The 19,006-nt window shown below is 28.5% G+C and overlaps 1 protein-coding gene and 1 long non-coding RNA gene across 2 annotated transcripts in view; one reads left to right on the forward strand and one right to left on the reverse strand.

The window, feature by feature from the left end:
- The window catches only part of LOC132921419 (paired mesoderm homeobox protein 2B-like), a 42,257-nt gene extending 27,215 nt beyond the window's left edge, over nt 1–15,042 (reverse strand). The window contains exon 1 of the mRNA XM_060984441.1: nt 14,573–15,042. Within this exon, the coding sequence (XP_060840424.1) occupies nt 14,573–14,945 (373 nt within the window). The 5' untranslated portion in view covers nt 14,946–15,042. The remainder of the gene's footprint in view (nt 1–14,572) is intronic.
- A 115-nt stretch (nt 15,043–15,157) lies between these two features.
- Nucleotides 15,158–15,949, forward strand: LOC132921420 (uncharacterized). Its single transcript, XR_009660867.1, has 2 exons — nt 15,158–15,293; nt 15,421–15,949. It is a non-coding gene; the product is annotated as an uncharacterized LOC132921420 (long non-coding RNA).
- Nucleotides 15,950–19,006: the final 3,057 nt, after the last annotated feature.

Below are 19,006 nucleotides of genomic sequence, written 5' to 3' on the forward strand. Positions count from 1 at the left end.
GTGAAAAATTAATATTGCTCAATATTGCATACCCATTATTTGTTTTATTACCAATTTTTTATAGTAAAATCGACGATTATCTATAGATTATTCTACTTATTATTATTATACTGTTAGTCAATAAATAATGATTATTAATTATATAATATATAGTACTAAAGATAATATTGTGATTTTGATACTTTTATTCATACGACTAAAACTAGAAAGAGGTAAATCGTATTATCATATTAAAAATTTTAAATTACATAATAATTAAAAACATGATATTTTATTTTGTATGTTGTATGTCACGTTTAAAAATGATTATTTTTAAAATTGACATAAGAATAATGTAATTATTATTCTATTATAATATTGCTCAAATTATGTAGACAAATAAAATGTATCATTGTATATGCCATTTTAATTTCTATTTACTATTAATAGTATATAATCTTTTATAGTTAGCAATTTTATAAAAGTTATCTAAAGTAATACCTAGATAAAATTGTTTAAATTTACCACTTATTCCATTATTTACAATATTCATAACCAATCATCTAAATTTTGGATTTATATTATTTTTAAGAATTAACAGGATTAAATCGATAAGATATTTTATACATAATCTTTATTTAATTTATGTTGGTATAAATGTATAATGTAGGTATATCAAGTCATTAATTATTAGTAACATTGGAGGTTTTATTAGTTCATGTTTTGTGTCAAGCTCATATAGAAGATTAAGTATTTTAATGCTATACATACTAGATTATTTAAATGATAATTTGTATCATATTAAACATTTTTAATTACATAATTGAATTATAATAGAAGGTATTTTATAAACATGTATAGTGGGTATAATACATAGGAGATCCGAGATTGTATTTATTGTTTTTCATCAATTCTACGATGAAAATAGGTGATAGTACATATGATATACTGTCAAGTGATAGGTTATTTTTTTCTGAATCCAGGAAAATCAAATTCTCAAAATTGTAAGTTTGGCTCATAGGATGTTTTATTGTGTCAACGACAATATATTATATTAACCAGTGATGCAAATCGATCGATCGGCCGACCGGAAATATTTCTGCATAATATTATGTTATTAAAATTTATAACACGTTAAAACGATAATTCGTTTTGATATATTAACAATGAAAAACTGTAGCAATATTTTTCTTTTTTTTTTATCGTGCCATATATATCGTCTCTCTCCACGCGGTAGTGGCGTCGGTGGCATTTTGCGCGAATCCTCCGCGAAGCGTCTCATAATGATTTATTGTCAAACCGTTCGGTTGACGCCTATATTATAAAATTATACAAACTGTAAAAGCCACGGTATACAAATAGGGGTTGCTAGTATTGGAGTTAGTACGTGTGAAAAAAGAAAACCTTTAACCCACGGACGATGAGCGAGCTGCATAATAAAGTGAGAAATGCTTGACAATATTTAACGAACGGCCACGAAAATGAAAAATGAGATAGGTAGTTTATCTATAGTTAAATCAAATTAATACCTAGAATAGAAAGGTAGCAAAATATTGATATGTAATTAAAATTTAAACGTCACGATAAATATAAAAGGGCTTTGAATTTAATACAAACATAAACATATAATTAAAATTTTAAAAATGATCTTATAAAATGAACTATAATTGTATATTAAGAATTAAAATATTTATGAAAATCATTTAAAGATAAAATATTTCAAATTACTTAATAAGAGTAATAAGACTGATACAATAATTTATAAAAAAAGGTCTATAAAAAGTTTCAATGGAAAAAAATTATTAAAAATATCAAAAATAATGCAATATAAAAGTTTCGAGATTGAATTAATTACTTATAATTCCAACTTTGTGTTAAAAAAAACTAAGAATAGTACATTTTTCTACAAATTCAAAGCTCCATCCCCTCCATAATAATATTAAAATGATGTGGTGTGATAAAACGAGTAGTAGTATATATAGGTGTATTACGGTTTATAATAAATATAGGAACGATGGCAAATCACGTGCAGTGAGCGGGTTGCAAAAAACAAACGAAATAAGCATAAAAAAAACTTATATAGGTACACATATAATATTCGTCGCACGCACCGTCGTGGGGTAGCCGGGGAGGTAGGTATAGGTACGTACATACATATGATAATATTGTTATTATTATGTGCGCGATGATCGGAAAATACATTTTTTATAAATATAATATTATATAAATGATAGATATACGGCGAGTAGGTATACGTGTGGGGCGACGACGTTCGTGTGCGCGTGTGCGTGTGTGTATTATATTTATATACGCGTGTTCGAGATTATGGAGGTCGGTTTGTTCGCGGTAACCGCGAGCTCGGGAAGCGGCGTAGTAGTGGGTAGGACGTAGGTATGGATGAGGCGCGGCGCGAGCTTTTTGTAAAAACCGTCGCGTGTTTCGCCGAACCGTAGTATAGCAGCTATACCGCCGCCATTTTTGCTCCGGTCTTCGCTCAGTCCGGGTTGTGCGTTCGTATTATATTGATCGGAATCTCCCCGGGTGGCTGTGTATAAACTCAGTACACCATCGCGATGCCCCGCCAGCGAGTGTGTGTGTGTGTGTGTGTGTGAGCAGGATATATCCTGCCTGCGTGCCCATCCTCCTCTCGCAGTCCTCGTCGTCATTCCACGGCCAACCCTCCGTAACAGTACATATATATATATATATATTCACGTCCGCCGTCCATCCGTCGTATCCTCGTGATATATTTTAACGACCCCGCCGTCGCCTACCGCCCCTCCGATCCGATTATTATTATTATTATTATTATTATTATTATCTACACGAACGCGAAATACGACGACGACGATGTACATTGTTGTTGTCGCTGGTTTTTAATCCCATTAACCGAGATGCGCTTTATATATTGTGTGTGTGTTTGTGTGTGTGTGTGTGCGTGTGTAATATTGTTCGGTCGGAGAGAGCATTTTTTCTTTAATATACAAACGCATCGCGCCATTTTTTTACGATATTCTCTATATATTTAATACACTGCACCGCTGCACCCCTCTTGCAGCAGATGCACCCTCACTGTTTCTGTACCGCTGTAGTTGTGGTACTGCAGGTATATTAATTATTATATTTACGCGCGCGAGAGGAGATAAATAAAAAAACGAAAACTATACAGCAGGGAAGGATGAAAAGTATACGTATTATATATACATATTGATATAGCAACTAGCAAGGTAATTATTTAATCACTGTGGATATATTATACAGGGGGATTTACTGAGCATGTTGGTGGTTTTTTTCCTTCAATAATGAATTTATTGGAATTCCGATTATTGAAAGAAAGCTAAATAATTCTTGAGGTATAATGCCTAATTTATAATTTATTGAACATTTTAAAGTATATTAAATATGTCTATAATTCATAAAATGCATTCATGTGACATTTATTTTACAGGAACTTGACTTTAACTGACTATATTAATATATCGGGTGACTATTTTAACAAAGAACGTTCGTTATTTCAAACACTATTTAGGTTTTTATAAATATTTTTTTCTAAATTATAAAACAATATTTTTGAAAAAATTTTTGAAACTTTTTACTTTATTTAACGACAACATACATTTTTAACTTCCTTATTGCAAATCAATATTTTTTGGAGTACAAAGATATTTAAAAATCGAATTTTAGACGAGTATAGTTTATGAGTTATTTAAAGTAATATTTAAAGTTTAGATGGATGGAGATCTGGAGTGGATAGGTTCAAAGATACTCTACCAACTATTTCTCCACTACTCTCCGCTCATCAAAACTAACATTTATAACTAATTAACAACCACATAGTCCGAAATTTGATTTTTATATAACCTTATTATAATTACCTACTGTAAATAAAAAAAATACGACGATCAAAAGTTGTAAAATATATATATTTTTTTTTAATGGTTGTTTATCTTGTTTTTCAAAAAATGTCTGTTTTATATTTTGAAATAATAATATATATTGATATTGTTATAGTAGATAATTACCTAGAGCTTATACATAATATTATTATCTATCTACGGTGGAGAAGAACATAATCATAGACGAAGTAGTTGGTCGTATGTGCTGTGCCGGCATGCTGCTATAGTTAATAAACAAAATGTACCTACTTCCTATATATTTTAATACATTATTTTGTCAATACCTAATCCGATTAAATCATTTTTAATTTTTAATTTATTTAAACTTCAACATTAATTGTTTTTAACTTCTATATTTCTTTAATCGAAGTAAATTTTTTTTATATTGATATTCTAATAAAATAAATAAAAATTATATCTATTATAAGAACTAGATTAAATACTATTAATTAAAGGATAGATTAATTCTAACTAAAATACATAATATGTCAACTATTGTAACCTTTTTTTCTTTTCTTTTTTTTTTTTGACACAAGCTTAAAATATAATAATATGGTCAAATTTCACTTTAAGCAAATTTAATGACATTATAAAAATTTGTATTAAAAAAAAAGATTTTGATTCGATTAATATTCAAGTAACTATTAAATTTATTAAAACAATTATTCAAAATAACAATATAATTTATAAATGAAGATCATTTATTTCATTGACTCACAGTTATTAAAGCAAATGTAAAACAAAATGAAATAATTCAATCCTTAATAATATGATATATTATATAGGCGTTTATTTTTAGATTCGTAAAGAGCATCGGTAAAGGTAATTTTCTAAATTATTAAATAATAGTTATGTTTTAATGTTACTTGGTTCCAATATAAATTCTGAAAGGTACTTCAATTTATTAAAGTTTCGAGATTTAAAATAGCCTAGACGTATTAAATAATGCTTATTTTGTTTCGTTCTACATTATTTTAAACTTAAATTCTACCAATGCTAAGTCTCACTTATTTCACTCGTATTTAATTTCGTGGTTTTAGGAACTTTAATGTCTTAGATAACACAATCAGGGGCGTCATTTCAACTTTTTAAAAGGTATGCTAACAACAAAGCAGGCCAATATATTATAATATACTAGTTATTACAAAAAAAAATGTTCTCGCTAAGCTCATAATTAATGTAATTCTTTATCAAAATGATTTAATAAAATATCATTATTGTATAATGTATATACACCTAATAACCCCAGGTTACTAGGTTAATACCTATCTACATTATTTTATTTTAAATTTACTTATTTATATTTTATAGATAGTATGGAAAATAAAACAAACATTTTTTATCCTTTTCAGTGAAAAAGGCGCTCATTTGATGCAGTTGTCACTGGTAATGTTAACATTATAGACAATATTTTTATTGTTTCAGGAAATGCAAATGGTAGATTTAAAACAATATTTAATATTAATTTTAATTTAAATTGGGGCATGTTTTCTAGTTCTAATGTTGACTTAATTGAAGAAAATTCTGATGGCAGGCTTAAAGAATTAATTTGAAAACTTCCATAGTGGTCTAAGAACTTATTAACAGTAACATATTCTATATGAAGAAAGTCAGCATTTGTATCGTCAAATACAAGGGTCGGCAACCTTTTTACCTACACGGGCCATAATTTTTTTCAGTTTTTTCATTGTGGGCTGCATACAAAATTAAAATATTAAAAAATATAATTTGTTATATATATATATTACGATATATACATTAAATACCATTAGATTACGTTCTCACTCATAGCTTATCTCATGAGATTAGATATATAATAGTCATGATTAAATTTTATTTATATCAATTTAAGATATAAAATTGAAATTTTAAACACCATGAAATATATTTGGTGGGCCGCAGCAAAAAGTTCCAAAGGCTGCTGGTTGCCGGTGCCTGGTCAAATACACTAAATATGTCAAAAATGTGTTCATTAACACCTACTACAACTTATTATGGCTAAATATGTTGATGATTGAAACCAATTATATATAAAAAAAAAGAATAATTTTGCAGAAAAATATAGTCAGGCCAAATTGGATCTTGATAAATTTTAGGTATGCATATGCATACCCTGCAATACCCCAAATGACGCCCCTGAACACAATCAACTTTTGATTTTTTAGCACACGTTATACGTGTGCTTTTCTATTATATTATTACAACCAGCACCCACGTGCAAATCGAATAATATGTATAATATATATTTATATCTTAGAACTACATCGTACCCCATGTGTTTGCGGTAAACATTTCCAACATACAATTTTTTATTCCTCAATATATTTTATATATTATGTAATATGTCACTATGTCGGCAATGATAAATTCTAATAAAAAATATAATTATTAAATAAGCGCTATGACTTAATAGTTATAGTATTTGGTGTTTTTTATTCATATAATTATTATTATAAACAATTATAATAGTACCTGATAGTACGTGATTTTTAGTGGCACAGATAGTTCCTGCAGGAGAGAAACGATATAGATTATAGAGTATAGATCAATCATATATTGATGCCATGAGTTTGGGCTAAGGATTTTATTTTAGAGTTTCTTATTATGATTTCATACTTGCAGGTTAAAAACATTTGCTAGTCGCTAAAGTCACGACATTCATACAACTGCAAATAAATAATTAAACATTTCGTATACAGGTATTATATTTTAATATTAAAATATATTATAATAATTAATATTTAATCATATAAAATATAAATAGTTAAATAATTATAGTTATTAAGTTATTTTTTTTCAATGATTTATTTTAAAATATTTTTTTATATGTACTTAGATAGAATCAATAGATTTTAGAACCGGGATGGTAACGTTTTAAACCATGTTTTAATTTTACACATTTCAGAAAATTATCGATCAAGTGTTGCGCTACTCACAGCCCACGGGTATATATTTATAGGTGCAGTAATATATTACAGATTATTATAAAATAATATGTATTAATTAACAAATAATAATAATGAATATTTTTTCCAAATTGCCATCATAAACTATTAAACTTAAAATCCAAATAAGTTATGTATAAAATTGTAAATAAATTAAAATATATTTATGTAAAACAGTAAAATTGTCAATATTATCATAAATACAAAAAATGGTATTGACTTTTTTTTAATTACTTAAAAACTAGGGGGAGGAGGGGTTAAAATAAAAACAGGGAAATTATTCCTTCTTATAAGTTTCTTCTAAATGGTGCCACTGATGCTTTTGCTTAATAATTCCGTAACGTTTTATTTTGTCACTGCATGTAGATGGTTTCCTTCACGCGTCTCATTGTGCAAATATGGACATTTTATCTGTAGGTGACGTCATTATATTATTGGATGGAATGCAAGGGCGCTGTGCATTTGCAACCAGTAACTTTTGTCAACACCTCTATATTAAATATTAAAAATAAATATTATGTAAAGCTACAGAGTGATTTTTTTGATTGTATGGGTATAGATGGGTAGGTATTGAGATTACGTCCACCGGACAAAATATACTATATGAAATGGTCCCACAGATTTAACAAGCCTGAAAAAATATGTACTCTTATTGTTTTCATGTCACTAAATTTCCATAAAGTTTTTGATAAAATAACAAACTTTTTTTTTCAATATTGACGATTTATGTGTTATTCAAAGTTCACTAGCAGGAATTATCTTGATTTTTTTCAAGTGCAATTCATTCAAATAGATTAATGCATTAATTAAAATACCTGCATTATAATTACTAAAATATATTTCTGCTCATTTAAGCAGGACATCTGCCCAAATATACAACACTTATTGTTTTTTATTGTTTTTAAAGATCATTTTGTCGCTATTGGTTTTCATCAAACTCTACGACACTGAAATACATCATTAAATAGATCAATCGCACTCGATTATCATTTATACGCTTATTGTTTTGAGCGGATTAAGTGCGTTAAAACACGGGTAAGGAGTTTATATATTTACAATATACATACTACATACTACATACTACATAGGTATATATAGATTTACACATTATACGTTATACGTTTTATGAAGATATCTATGCATTATATATATTATATACACGGAACGGAATTGTACTTTAACGACTTTCAGAGTCATAAAATGTCACGCAATACTTTTATCTAATATAATTCAATGTGTATTGGGAACTATATATTTTTTATCGTTCATAAAGTATATTTAGATTCTTAAATTCAGGATTAAATTTCAGCCTGATTGCTGCAGTATATGCGAGTTACGTGTAAAACTGTCATCGTATTTAATAGTATTTCTTTATTAATAATAAATTATGAAATATAAGTAAATGGTAGTACAAACTATATTATGAAGTTAAAATTATAGACTATACAATTCATAAATCAAAAATATAACTTATACTGCGATCAAGATTTCAAAACTGTAGTAATATAGTTGCCAGCTAGCCCGACTTCGCTCGTATTAAAATTAGTCTATAAATCTATTGAAAAAAAATATATGTATATATATATATATTATATGAATCAGCATTGAAAATGGCAATAATTAACAAAACAACAATGATAATCATTAATTTTATTAATTATTAATTTTGGACGTAATCACTATCGCAAGACTCTAAGGTCTCAATTTCTAATATTCACAGAGCACTGCAATTTGAAAACCACTGAAATGTGCGATCGAATTATGATTCAAACGCTTTCCGTAGTTAAGGTTTTGGTCTTTTTTTTTAGCTTTTTTTATTCTAACAGTATTATTGTATTTATTAAATTCAATATTTTTTTCCGATAAAATTATATCGATGATACCTGGTTATAGCAATATTATAGTATGCGTGTATTATTTTAGTTGTATACCAGTACTTAGCTGTAAGTCGTATTCAAGATCGATATTTTTCTTTAAAAAGAAAAAAAACAAACAAAGCTTTTGAATTAAATAAAGTTATTCGTGGCAGCAAGCGCAACGGCATAATATTTAATTGAGTTACATCCTTCGCTTCTGTAATAAAGTCGTGTTCTTTCCTAACTTGACCGTAGAACGTTAAATTATTTATAACGTCAGCTATTACGATCATTGTAGCAATTATTGTCCTCGTTATTATCATTAAACTTAAGGGGCCTTTTGATACCACAAACTATAAAATGTTTACAACTATCGTCGTATGTATTAGTATATTTTATTATCATTAATTATTGCAGCTAAGTGCTAAAACGTATAATTTAAATTTCTGAAAAATTATACAAGTAGGACCAATATTGAATATTATGCTATGTTACAATGTTAGTTTACTTTACACGAAAGATTTTATAAATTGTGAACCGCAATAGGATATTGATGCGGTTAAGTTTAGTTAATGGTCAACATTTATTTACCTACCAAACCAACTTGTTTGTTCTTTTAAGTATGTGAATATAATATGTTATATTATTAAATATACAAAAACAAGTGAGATTTTAAATTTAATTTCAGATTAAATACCATACGAAACGAGTTTGTTTCGTATCTATAATACACATTATATACATAGTAATTAATATGGAATACTATAGCATAATATACAGATAAAATATTTTCCGGTCACGATTAATGTAAGTAAAATAATAATCATACAAATACAAATACAATATATACCAAACCTATATGACTATATCCATATGCTATATTTTTATTATTTATTACTTCATAAAAATATTTCCGTGGTTATAAAAATGAGCTGGAAAGTATATATTTTTTCGGGACGAAAAAAAAATCTATTTGTATAGGCTGTCATATGCACTTAACCAGCCAATTTCTCATAGTTCCCCCTTTTCAGGCCGGTCGTTTGTCTTCACACTTGTCTATCACGATGTCCGACCCCCTGTCAAAACTTCCCTCAACTGAAATACATCACAACTTATGTATTCTGTCAGAACTATTTCCCTAGAGAAACCTTATACCCATATATATACGAAATAAATAAAATAACTATTAACTTTTTTTTCGGTCAAAAAATTATGAACTTGGAACACTTTATATGACAAAGAAGCACATTTGCCAGTAACATGCATTTACGCAGCATGTTTTGGACCACAATATTACCAATACGTTACGCTTTGATAAGTGATAACATTCTGAATATGTTTAATCGTGTATAATACATATAAATATATATATTGTATCATTTTATAAGTTACATAATTATAATATGCACACGAGATATGTATATAAATTTATATTATATAACATTTTTCCAAGAAATTGTGATGTGGTATTTAATATAATATATTATACTATACGTGTGGTACAAAAGTATATATTAAATTTTTTTTTTAAATTCATATTTGTTTGTTATATTATAAATCTGAGTTAACAAATATCTTCTCGTAGTGCATTGAAATAAAAATAAATAAAGTACAAACCACATGTAGTATAATATTATTTAAAAGAACTCGGGTGAATAAAATGATATGAAATATTATGTACCAATTCTAAAAAACATTAAATAAAAAAACGCATACATGAAATTTAAAAGACATTTAAATATTAAATTTTAACCAAAATATCGTATGACTGGTAAAAAAATATTTCCGCTTGAATTCGTTCTGATAAATAATACGATCGTGTGTTTCCCAGATTCGCAGTAAAACATTTTTACTGTATAAATGTATAATGTATATACATTACTACTTAATGAATGTTGTAGAACCCAAGAATGTCTCCATAAATTGTTAACTATATTAGGATTCATTAATTGTCTAGAACTCGTATTTTAATTAGTTTTAAATTCATTGACTAAATACCTAAACTAGAAATTTAAAATTATTTTATTTAATATTTTTAAAATAAAAATAATATTTCAAACTCTTCTGCTAACTTTCTAATGGTCTCTGGAAATACATATGTTTTGAATTTTATTTTATAGTCCTTTATCGTTTTTATTTTGTTTTTTCATTATATAAAATTTAATATTGCAAGATCAGTAATATCAATCATGCTTGTTGTTTATATTATACAAAATGTATACTCTGCTTCACAGTGTATAAATGTAATGATGATATAGAACTTACGTACTTACGTTTGTATATTCAATAAATATATATTTATATATATATATATAAATTGTGTATAGATAACATGCATCTAACCTATATATATGATTTGGAGATAAAGGTTATATTACCTAGCTACTTTTGCAATACTAAATTATATAGACTTTTAGATATCCTTTTTCACTAGTAATAATCGTTCAAAATCAGTAATACAATAGTATTACCTATTTTATTAATGTGATTAAATTATTACGTAGATACATATTTATTTTAACCTATTAAAAAACAATAATTAAATAACAGTGCTAATACCTTAACGGGTATTACGAGTAATATAACGGATATTTATATTATACTTTTAATTTTCAAAATAATAACATAGGTACTATTCATGCATGAAGATTCATAATCAAGAATTTTGAAAACAAAACTTTTTTCCAATATATAAAGTAGGTCTTAATTATTTAATAAGTAATATCTACGTTAGCATGACGAATGATGTCGTAATTGGAAACGATTTACTAATTAATATTATTATTCAATTAAATTTTAATCATCAGCTAATTTAAATTATTAATATTCTTAGACTTTTTAATTATTTTAAGCTGAATGAACCTAGCATTGTTTAAGATTTATAATGTGAACTCAAATACATTACAAAGTAGCTTTGTGCCATTTAAATCAAAATAAAATAAAAAGATATTAATGTATAAAATAAGGTAATAAGTATCTCAGAAATGAAAACTAAAATAATTTATTATACCAATTATAAGTATAACCTAAATGAGACGTGAAACCCAACCCAGTACCCAGATAATTATGCATGGTATTATTAATCATTATCTTGTTTGAATAAGCCGTAGGTATAGTGTAAGTAAATATTTTCAAACGTGATGAGTCAAATATTAATAGAATGGTTATCATTTATTAGTTATTAGTTTATTATAATTTATCAATTACAAAATATGATTCTTTTTTTTCTCTTCAATATGTTCTCAAATATGTTAACTCAAACAAGTATAATTCTTATATTTTAAAATATGTCAAACTAATCAAAAATACCTACTAAAACTTTCCAATGTTAGATTAGTATACATTACATTTAAAAACTAATATAATAGTGTTAACTATAGTGTTTAATTTTAAGTTTAATGCCAGTGAAAAGAGCTATTTAAACATGTTTTAAACATATAATTATAATTATTACAACATTTTTTAAGTACGGGTACCTTCTAATGCAATATTGAAATATTAGAGATGAAATTTAAGGGTTGATAATGTATGAATATTATAGAGAACTATTTATCTAGTAGTAAAAGACGTGTGTGTAAAAATTGAATACTAGACTCCTACTTTTAAATTATAAGTATATACATTATACGTGTAATAGCTGGGTTCTAATTATTTAAAAAAAAAGATTGAACATTATACAAAGACGATTCTCTAAGGTAACCTTCCAAATGTATTTCATTTTTTCTTCGTTTAATTCAGTAACTTTTTTACCTATTTATATTTATATAATTTGTTTTTATTTTAAAATAATAGTTTAAGATTTATAGAATAATTAATTTCCAATAAATAATAAACCATCATGTTCATTATACGTAAAAATTAATTTAATTTATACTTTATTGGTCATATATTTTTGATCGTGTTTTACCTACTACAAGGTTTGACACGTGATTACTATGAGTAATTTTATCGGGAAATTGTATCAAGGCTGAGTTTATATAGCAATAAAGATAATCCCGAACCAACTTTTCAAAACATTTATTAAGTTCATATAATTTTTTTTATCATTAAAATATTATTATAATCAAAAATAAATTTATCCAATATTTTTTTAATATAGATATACGTATTATAGCTATATTCATTAGGTATTTAAATATAATGTATAAAATGATTTTCTAATTTTACATAGGTAGGTAAATTTATAAAATCATTTTGTTGAGTTAAGTCAATCTTATAAGTTATAAGTTTATATAATTTAACAAACAATATATTTTTCTTTAAAAGTTTAAATTTAATATGTAGAAAATAGAAAAATATTAACTTAACTCAGTGATATATGTATATATTTTTTAATTACCATCTGAATCATACATATAATAGTGATTGTGCAACTTTCAAATTATTAAAGAATGACTAAATAAATACGTTGTTTATATACTATTCATTCATCTTGCATAGAAACTATAAACTAACTATAGTAGTTAAGAAAATTACACGGTTATGTCAACATAAAATATCAAAGTACGTATTTTATTTATTTATTTCATTATTTGTATATTTAAGACCATTGTATAATACAAAGCGATTAATAAAAATATTAATTAATTAGTTTTAACCACAGCAGTTTTACATAAAACATATTTAATATTATTTAGGTAATTATTTTAAATTAACTATTAAATGCTATAATGAATCGTTACACTAAATTTTTAACTAGTTAAAAGGACAATACACCACCGGTAATTTATCCATGAAATAAGTTTTACGCAGTACAAATTTACGGAATATTCACAATATTCTGACCAAATTGTTATCATATATATATTTATATATAATATACATATCGAGACATTTTTATTTTTTTTTTATAATATACCTACAACAATCAAAATTATTCATTTATATAAATCAATTAATTTTTTTTTTGTATTATTTGTTTACTCGTATTCAAAATTATTGTGTGTTGATATCAATAAAATAAAATTCAACACAGGTAAAATTCCCTTCTACGTTGTGTACAAATTTGGTAAATCTACTGTAAATTATGTACTCAAAATTTGATCCCTTGTGAATCCATTTTTCTATTTACACTATTTCATAATTATGCAACAACTATTGGTATCGACACACGATTTCACTTTAAAAATACTTAGATGATTAGTATTTAAATATATTAGATACTACTCCTCAAATAAAGGGTGCGTGGTGTCTTCTTATGTTATTCAGTTAATTAATTAACAGACTAGTTAGGTAGAAAAGTGTAAAAAAAAATGAATTCAACTTTAAACTTTTAACAAGTTAGTCCGCACAGCCTACCTAATATGGAGGTATACAGTGCATTTGAAAATAATTATGAGTTCAGAGTTGGGTAATGAGAAATTTAAAAATATCAGATGTTTATCGTATGCATACATAAATACATAGTATTCGTAATTATGATTACATAACTTGTAAGTACATAGATATATTGTTTGTTGTTCATAATTATTAAATTTCACACTAAACGTGCTATGATCGTTAGTCCACAACTATAGCTACTTAAGTTAAATTAACGTAATAATGTAGGTATATATCAATAGATTATGTATATTTTATTTATATTTTTCTTCCTACTTATATTCTTCTCTTTTATAAATCCATGACCTATAGATATTCTATGATAGTTCAATAAACAATGTACCTTAAATGTAAAAATATTCATTAAGTTATTGTATTTTTAGTTTGAGAACGATACGGATTTAACTTTGATCGGTTGATCGTACGATATTGTTATTGTCTTATTGAGTTTTAGAATCCGTTAAATTCTTATTTAATTTTTAATATTTTTTCAAATCATTGTACGAATTAATCAAAAAGTGAACTCGTATCGATGAGTCGTCACGAGCTACGTAGTCATATTGAGCGCATCGCTTACCTGGCAAATTCATTGCGGTCGAGAACATTGTCGGCCGCCCCGGGTGATGGTCCTGGTGATGTCCGTGGTGGTGTCCTCGAGCGGCGGCTGCGGCTGCGGCGGCGGCTGCGGACGTGACGCCGCTGCCGTTGTGGCCGTTGCCGGACGCAACAGCCGCAGCGGCCGCGGCAGCCGACAGGTGATGGCCCATGGCCGTATTGTACGACCGAGCGGCCATGGACGCGGTGGGACCGAACCGGTACGCGGCGTGCGTCATCTGGCCGCACGTGGTCAGGTCGCCGTATCCCATGGCCGCGTGGTCCATGTTAGACGCGGCCGTGGTGGTGCCGGTCAGACCGTCAAAGTTGGCTTGGTTCAGGTACGAGTAGTCCATGATGATTGTGCGTTATCGCGTACCGTTATCTCATCGGGCGACGCGCACGTGTGTGATGACGTATGTCTACGACTATTGTTGATACGACTGCTGTAGTCGAGAGAAACAGCAGTCACTGCAGACGTGTGCGCGCAGTATCTCGACGAAAACCAATAAGGTTTATTAAAGTATTATTATTCGGTATGTTTTACTGCTTATATGCACTTTTGCAGGTCGAATACGTGTGGCCCGCCAGAGCGAAATCGAGTGATGTGGAGAAAAAAGACGTCCGCGGAAAATGAGGGATGGCGGCGGCAAAAATCAAAATAAAATAATTATATTATTATGTATAGATAGTAACAACTATACGTGAGTATAATATTGATATTATTATAATAATTGTGATGCGTATCAGTGATGCTACGGCGGTGATGATGATGATGATCTAATAATAATAGTAATAATAATAATAATTTTGTGTTCGGCGATATTATAGTCTCGTACGTATTGTGACGGCGAGAAATGGACGGCGGCGGACGTGGCGGCAGCGGACGCGGTGGCGGACAGTAGAAGAGGACGATACGACAACGACGACTACGACGACGATGATTACGGTGACGCGCGCGCGGCGGTATATACGACGGTGTCGTCGGTTCCAAATCAAATGATGGCCCTGCGTAATTCAATAACTGGCCGTCGCGTAGAAAAGTGCGAATAACCCACCCCCTTTATTCGGGCGGCGGCGCGCGGCGTGCCGGTCACCGCCGCCGCCGGAGGGGCGCATACGGCGACGGCGGCAGCGGTGACTTTGCGGCCCCCGGGTTGGGCGGGGCATGCCCGGCCGACACCCTCGCCCCCGCAGCGCCATTGGTCTCGCGGCGCGCGCGCAACCCCTCGCCCACCGCCGCCGCAATCCACCCCCGCGGGCTTCGCAACCACGACCACCACTCGGCTAAAGGTGCGCGTGTGCGGGGCACGACGTACGCCCGTTTTTTCTTCGTATTTTTTTTCGCTAGCGCTCGCGACGGTTGACACCACCACCTCCACCGCCGTTTCCGCCGCGGTAAACCGACGCGCGAGCGAAAACACCCGTGTAATGTAGTATAATATTATTATATTGTTATTATTATTGTTATCGTTGTATTACCAGACGAATCCCTTCTTATTATGTGTGTGTATGTGTGTGTGTGTGTGTGTGTGTGTGTGTGTGTGTATTATATATAAACGGCCATTCCAATCCCTCTTGGAAGACGTGCGCGCTGCATCGTCTGTTTTTTTACCGTTTTTATCATGTATAATATTATTAAAGCTTCGGCGATATATGCGCCTAAATCCGTGGCGATTTCTTTCGTTAAAAAAAATATCTCTCGTCACTTTATTATATACTATATACGACATACGTATACGATTTTGTCGACTAAAAAATAGTGATATTGCCTAATCCAACACTATATACTTAATCTTTTATCTATGCACTATAATATATGTCTATACCAGTGCCATTTTTGTCATGCGAAATTTTAAAGATCTTGCAATCATATAGTATTCTATATTTTCTAAAACTGTTTTATATTTACTGTAGTTTTTTCGTTTTATATAATATTAAATATTTTTTAAGTATTATTATATGCTGTGTATATACTTGTATTAATTTTTACATGAATATAGGTAAAGGCCTATACATATTATATACATACATAAATTCTATATTACATAATATATATATAAGTAAGTACTATTGTGCAACATTGCTTTACCAAATACGATCAACTACACTATAGCCAATATACTTTTAAACGTTTATAAGAACAATTATAGTTCACAGTACACACTAACACTATTCACATTACTGGACTCAGTACGGCTTTAATACATAAACCGATGAACGATCGAAAACACCCGTTTAATGTAGCATGTTATATTATTATTATTACCATCGGTGTAACTTAAATTACCAGAAAAAATCCTCCTTATATAGTAATATCTATTACATTTGTATATGTGTATGTATATATTAAAAACGATTCTTCCCGTTCCACTTGGAAGATACTTGTACTGAATTGTCTGTTATTATCGTTATTATGTTGTACTTACACGATGTATGCCAAATCCAATGCGATTTTTTCATTTACAGGTACCACTCATTACTATTACTATAAATATCTTAAAATATTTATACATTCATGTATATCCATAAAAAAAAATAATTTTCTCCTTGAAATTCTAATTTTTTTCATGTTTCATACATATGTAATTTTAATAACTCCATTATAAATTAATTCTAAAAATAATGACACTGTAGTCACAATCATTAAAGGAAAAATATGTTCTTATGATTAATCTTTATCAAAAATAAAATTTATTCCCAGGTAGTATTTATTACCTAATAGTCCTAATATAATATAGTTTAGCGTATTCGGGTATTATATGTATTATAGCCATTATAATAGTGTTTTCAATAAAGTTTATTAATTATAAATACTCAATTCACACTATTCTAGTTGGTATATTTATATAAAATAGCTTAAGATCGCGAAGAACGCTGAAAAAATATGTAAACAAACTTGCAAATCATACATAGATATATGGTGGAAGACACTATCATTATTTTAAAAACTACAAATGTTTTTGAAAATATTTTTCTTATATGATTTTAAGTCAATAAAAATACATTTTTTCTAGAATACTTTAGTATACAAATATTTTGAATAGGGAATTTATGAGTTAGATAAGTATTTTAATATTTAATAGTTTTTATGAGCGAAGTCGAGTGGTACCTACCTCGAAAAAATGTTAGTCTATTACTTCACATAGATATCTAAACATTCTATACATTAAACAATTATAATTAACAAACTACTTATTATAAATCAAATACTCTGAACAATATTTTACTTTAGAGTATAGAAATATATATTTATAAATGTTGTTGTCATCACTAGAGTAAAAACTTAATTAACAACAGGCTAAAGGTCGACTCATCGTTGTATTATCTGTGGTTAGTTTAGTTACATAGGTACCGAAATAGATAAAAATAAATGCTATTTTAATTTTTGTTCAAAGGTTATTATAATATATATATATAATTTTATGTTTTATCAAAACAATATAATATAATATTTTGAGTGGTCGTTATTATGTAAATGTGTTATATCATTGATTATAAATACTATTTATAATCAATTCCTATTCTTTTTATAATAATCTAGTATTTAAACAATAAATAAAAATAAAAATTATTAGCAAAATTTAAAAGATAGAAAACGCAATTATATCTAAGGTACCGGCATATTAATCCTTCTTTGCATATAATTCTATGTATATTATTAATTATTATACATCGTATTAGCATAGACAAATTAATTTTAAATATTATAAATCATCTATATTTTGTATTTTTCTGATTCGTTCCACGTTGTAGTAGTAATAAATAATAAATATATATCTTATAAACATAAATAAATTTGTCATAAAAATAAGAATCATGCGAGAAGTTTTGGAAGGTAATATAACAGCAGGAAGACCATAAGTATTTATCTCTCTGCTACAGTTTTTCGTAGAACAGTATGTAATGTGCGTATTCATGTATAATATACGGTTAGGGCAAGAGGGTGAATGAGTGTGAGAGAGATTAGTTGGTATTGGTACACGAGAGGAAAAGAAAAAGCACGATTGTCTAATGTAAACGAAAGGCGATAAATTTTGTAAACACTTATTGGAATTTAGATACACGTTTGCAGGAAGTAGCTGAATATAATTTAGCGCAGTCGAGATGGAAAGAGAAAAGCTAAAAACGTCGGGAAAGAAAAAATGCATCAAAACATGGTACAGCGTTGGTATACAACGCACAGTGAGTTATCATCGTTATTTATCGTATGTTACTGTTATGGACATATTATTATGTGACGTGCGAGTTTAGCTACCGGAATAATAACCACACACGTCACACACAAGAGCTGCTGGATCTATTTGGATTATTACAAAGTTTTTCCCCGGACGAATAACCGATCGTGAATAATAAAGTGTGATGTACAGTGCAATTATGTACACTATACGTCCCGAATGAGCGGCCGTGCCGAACA

This window comes from Rhopalosiphum padi, chromosome 2, assembly GCF_020882245.1.
Source record: "Rhopalosiphum padi isolate XX-2018 chromosome 2, ASM2088224v1, whole genome shotgun sequence".
In the NCBI taxonomy this organism is placed as follows: Eukaryota; Metazoa; Arthropoda; class Insecta; order Hemiptera; family Aphididae; genus Rhopalosiphum; species Rhopalosiphum padi.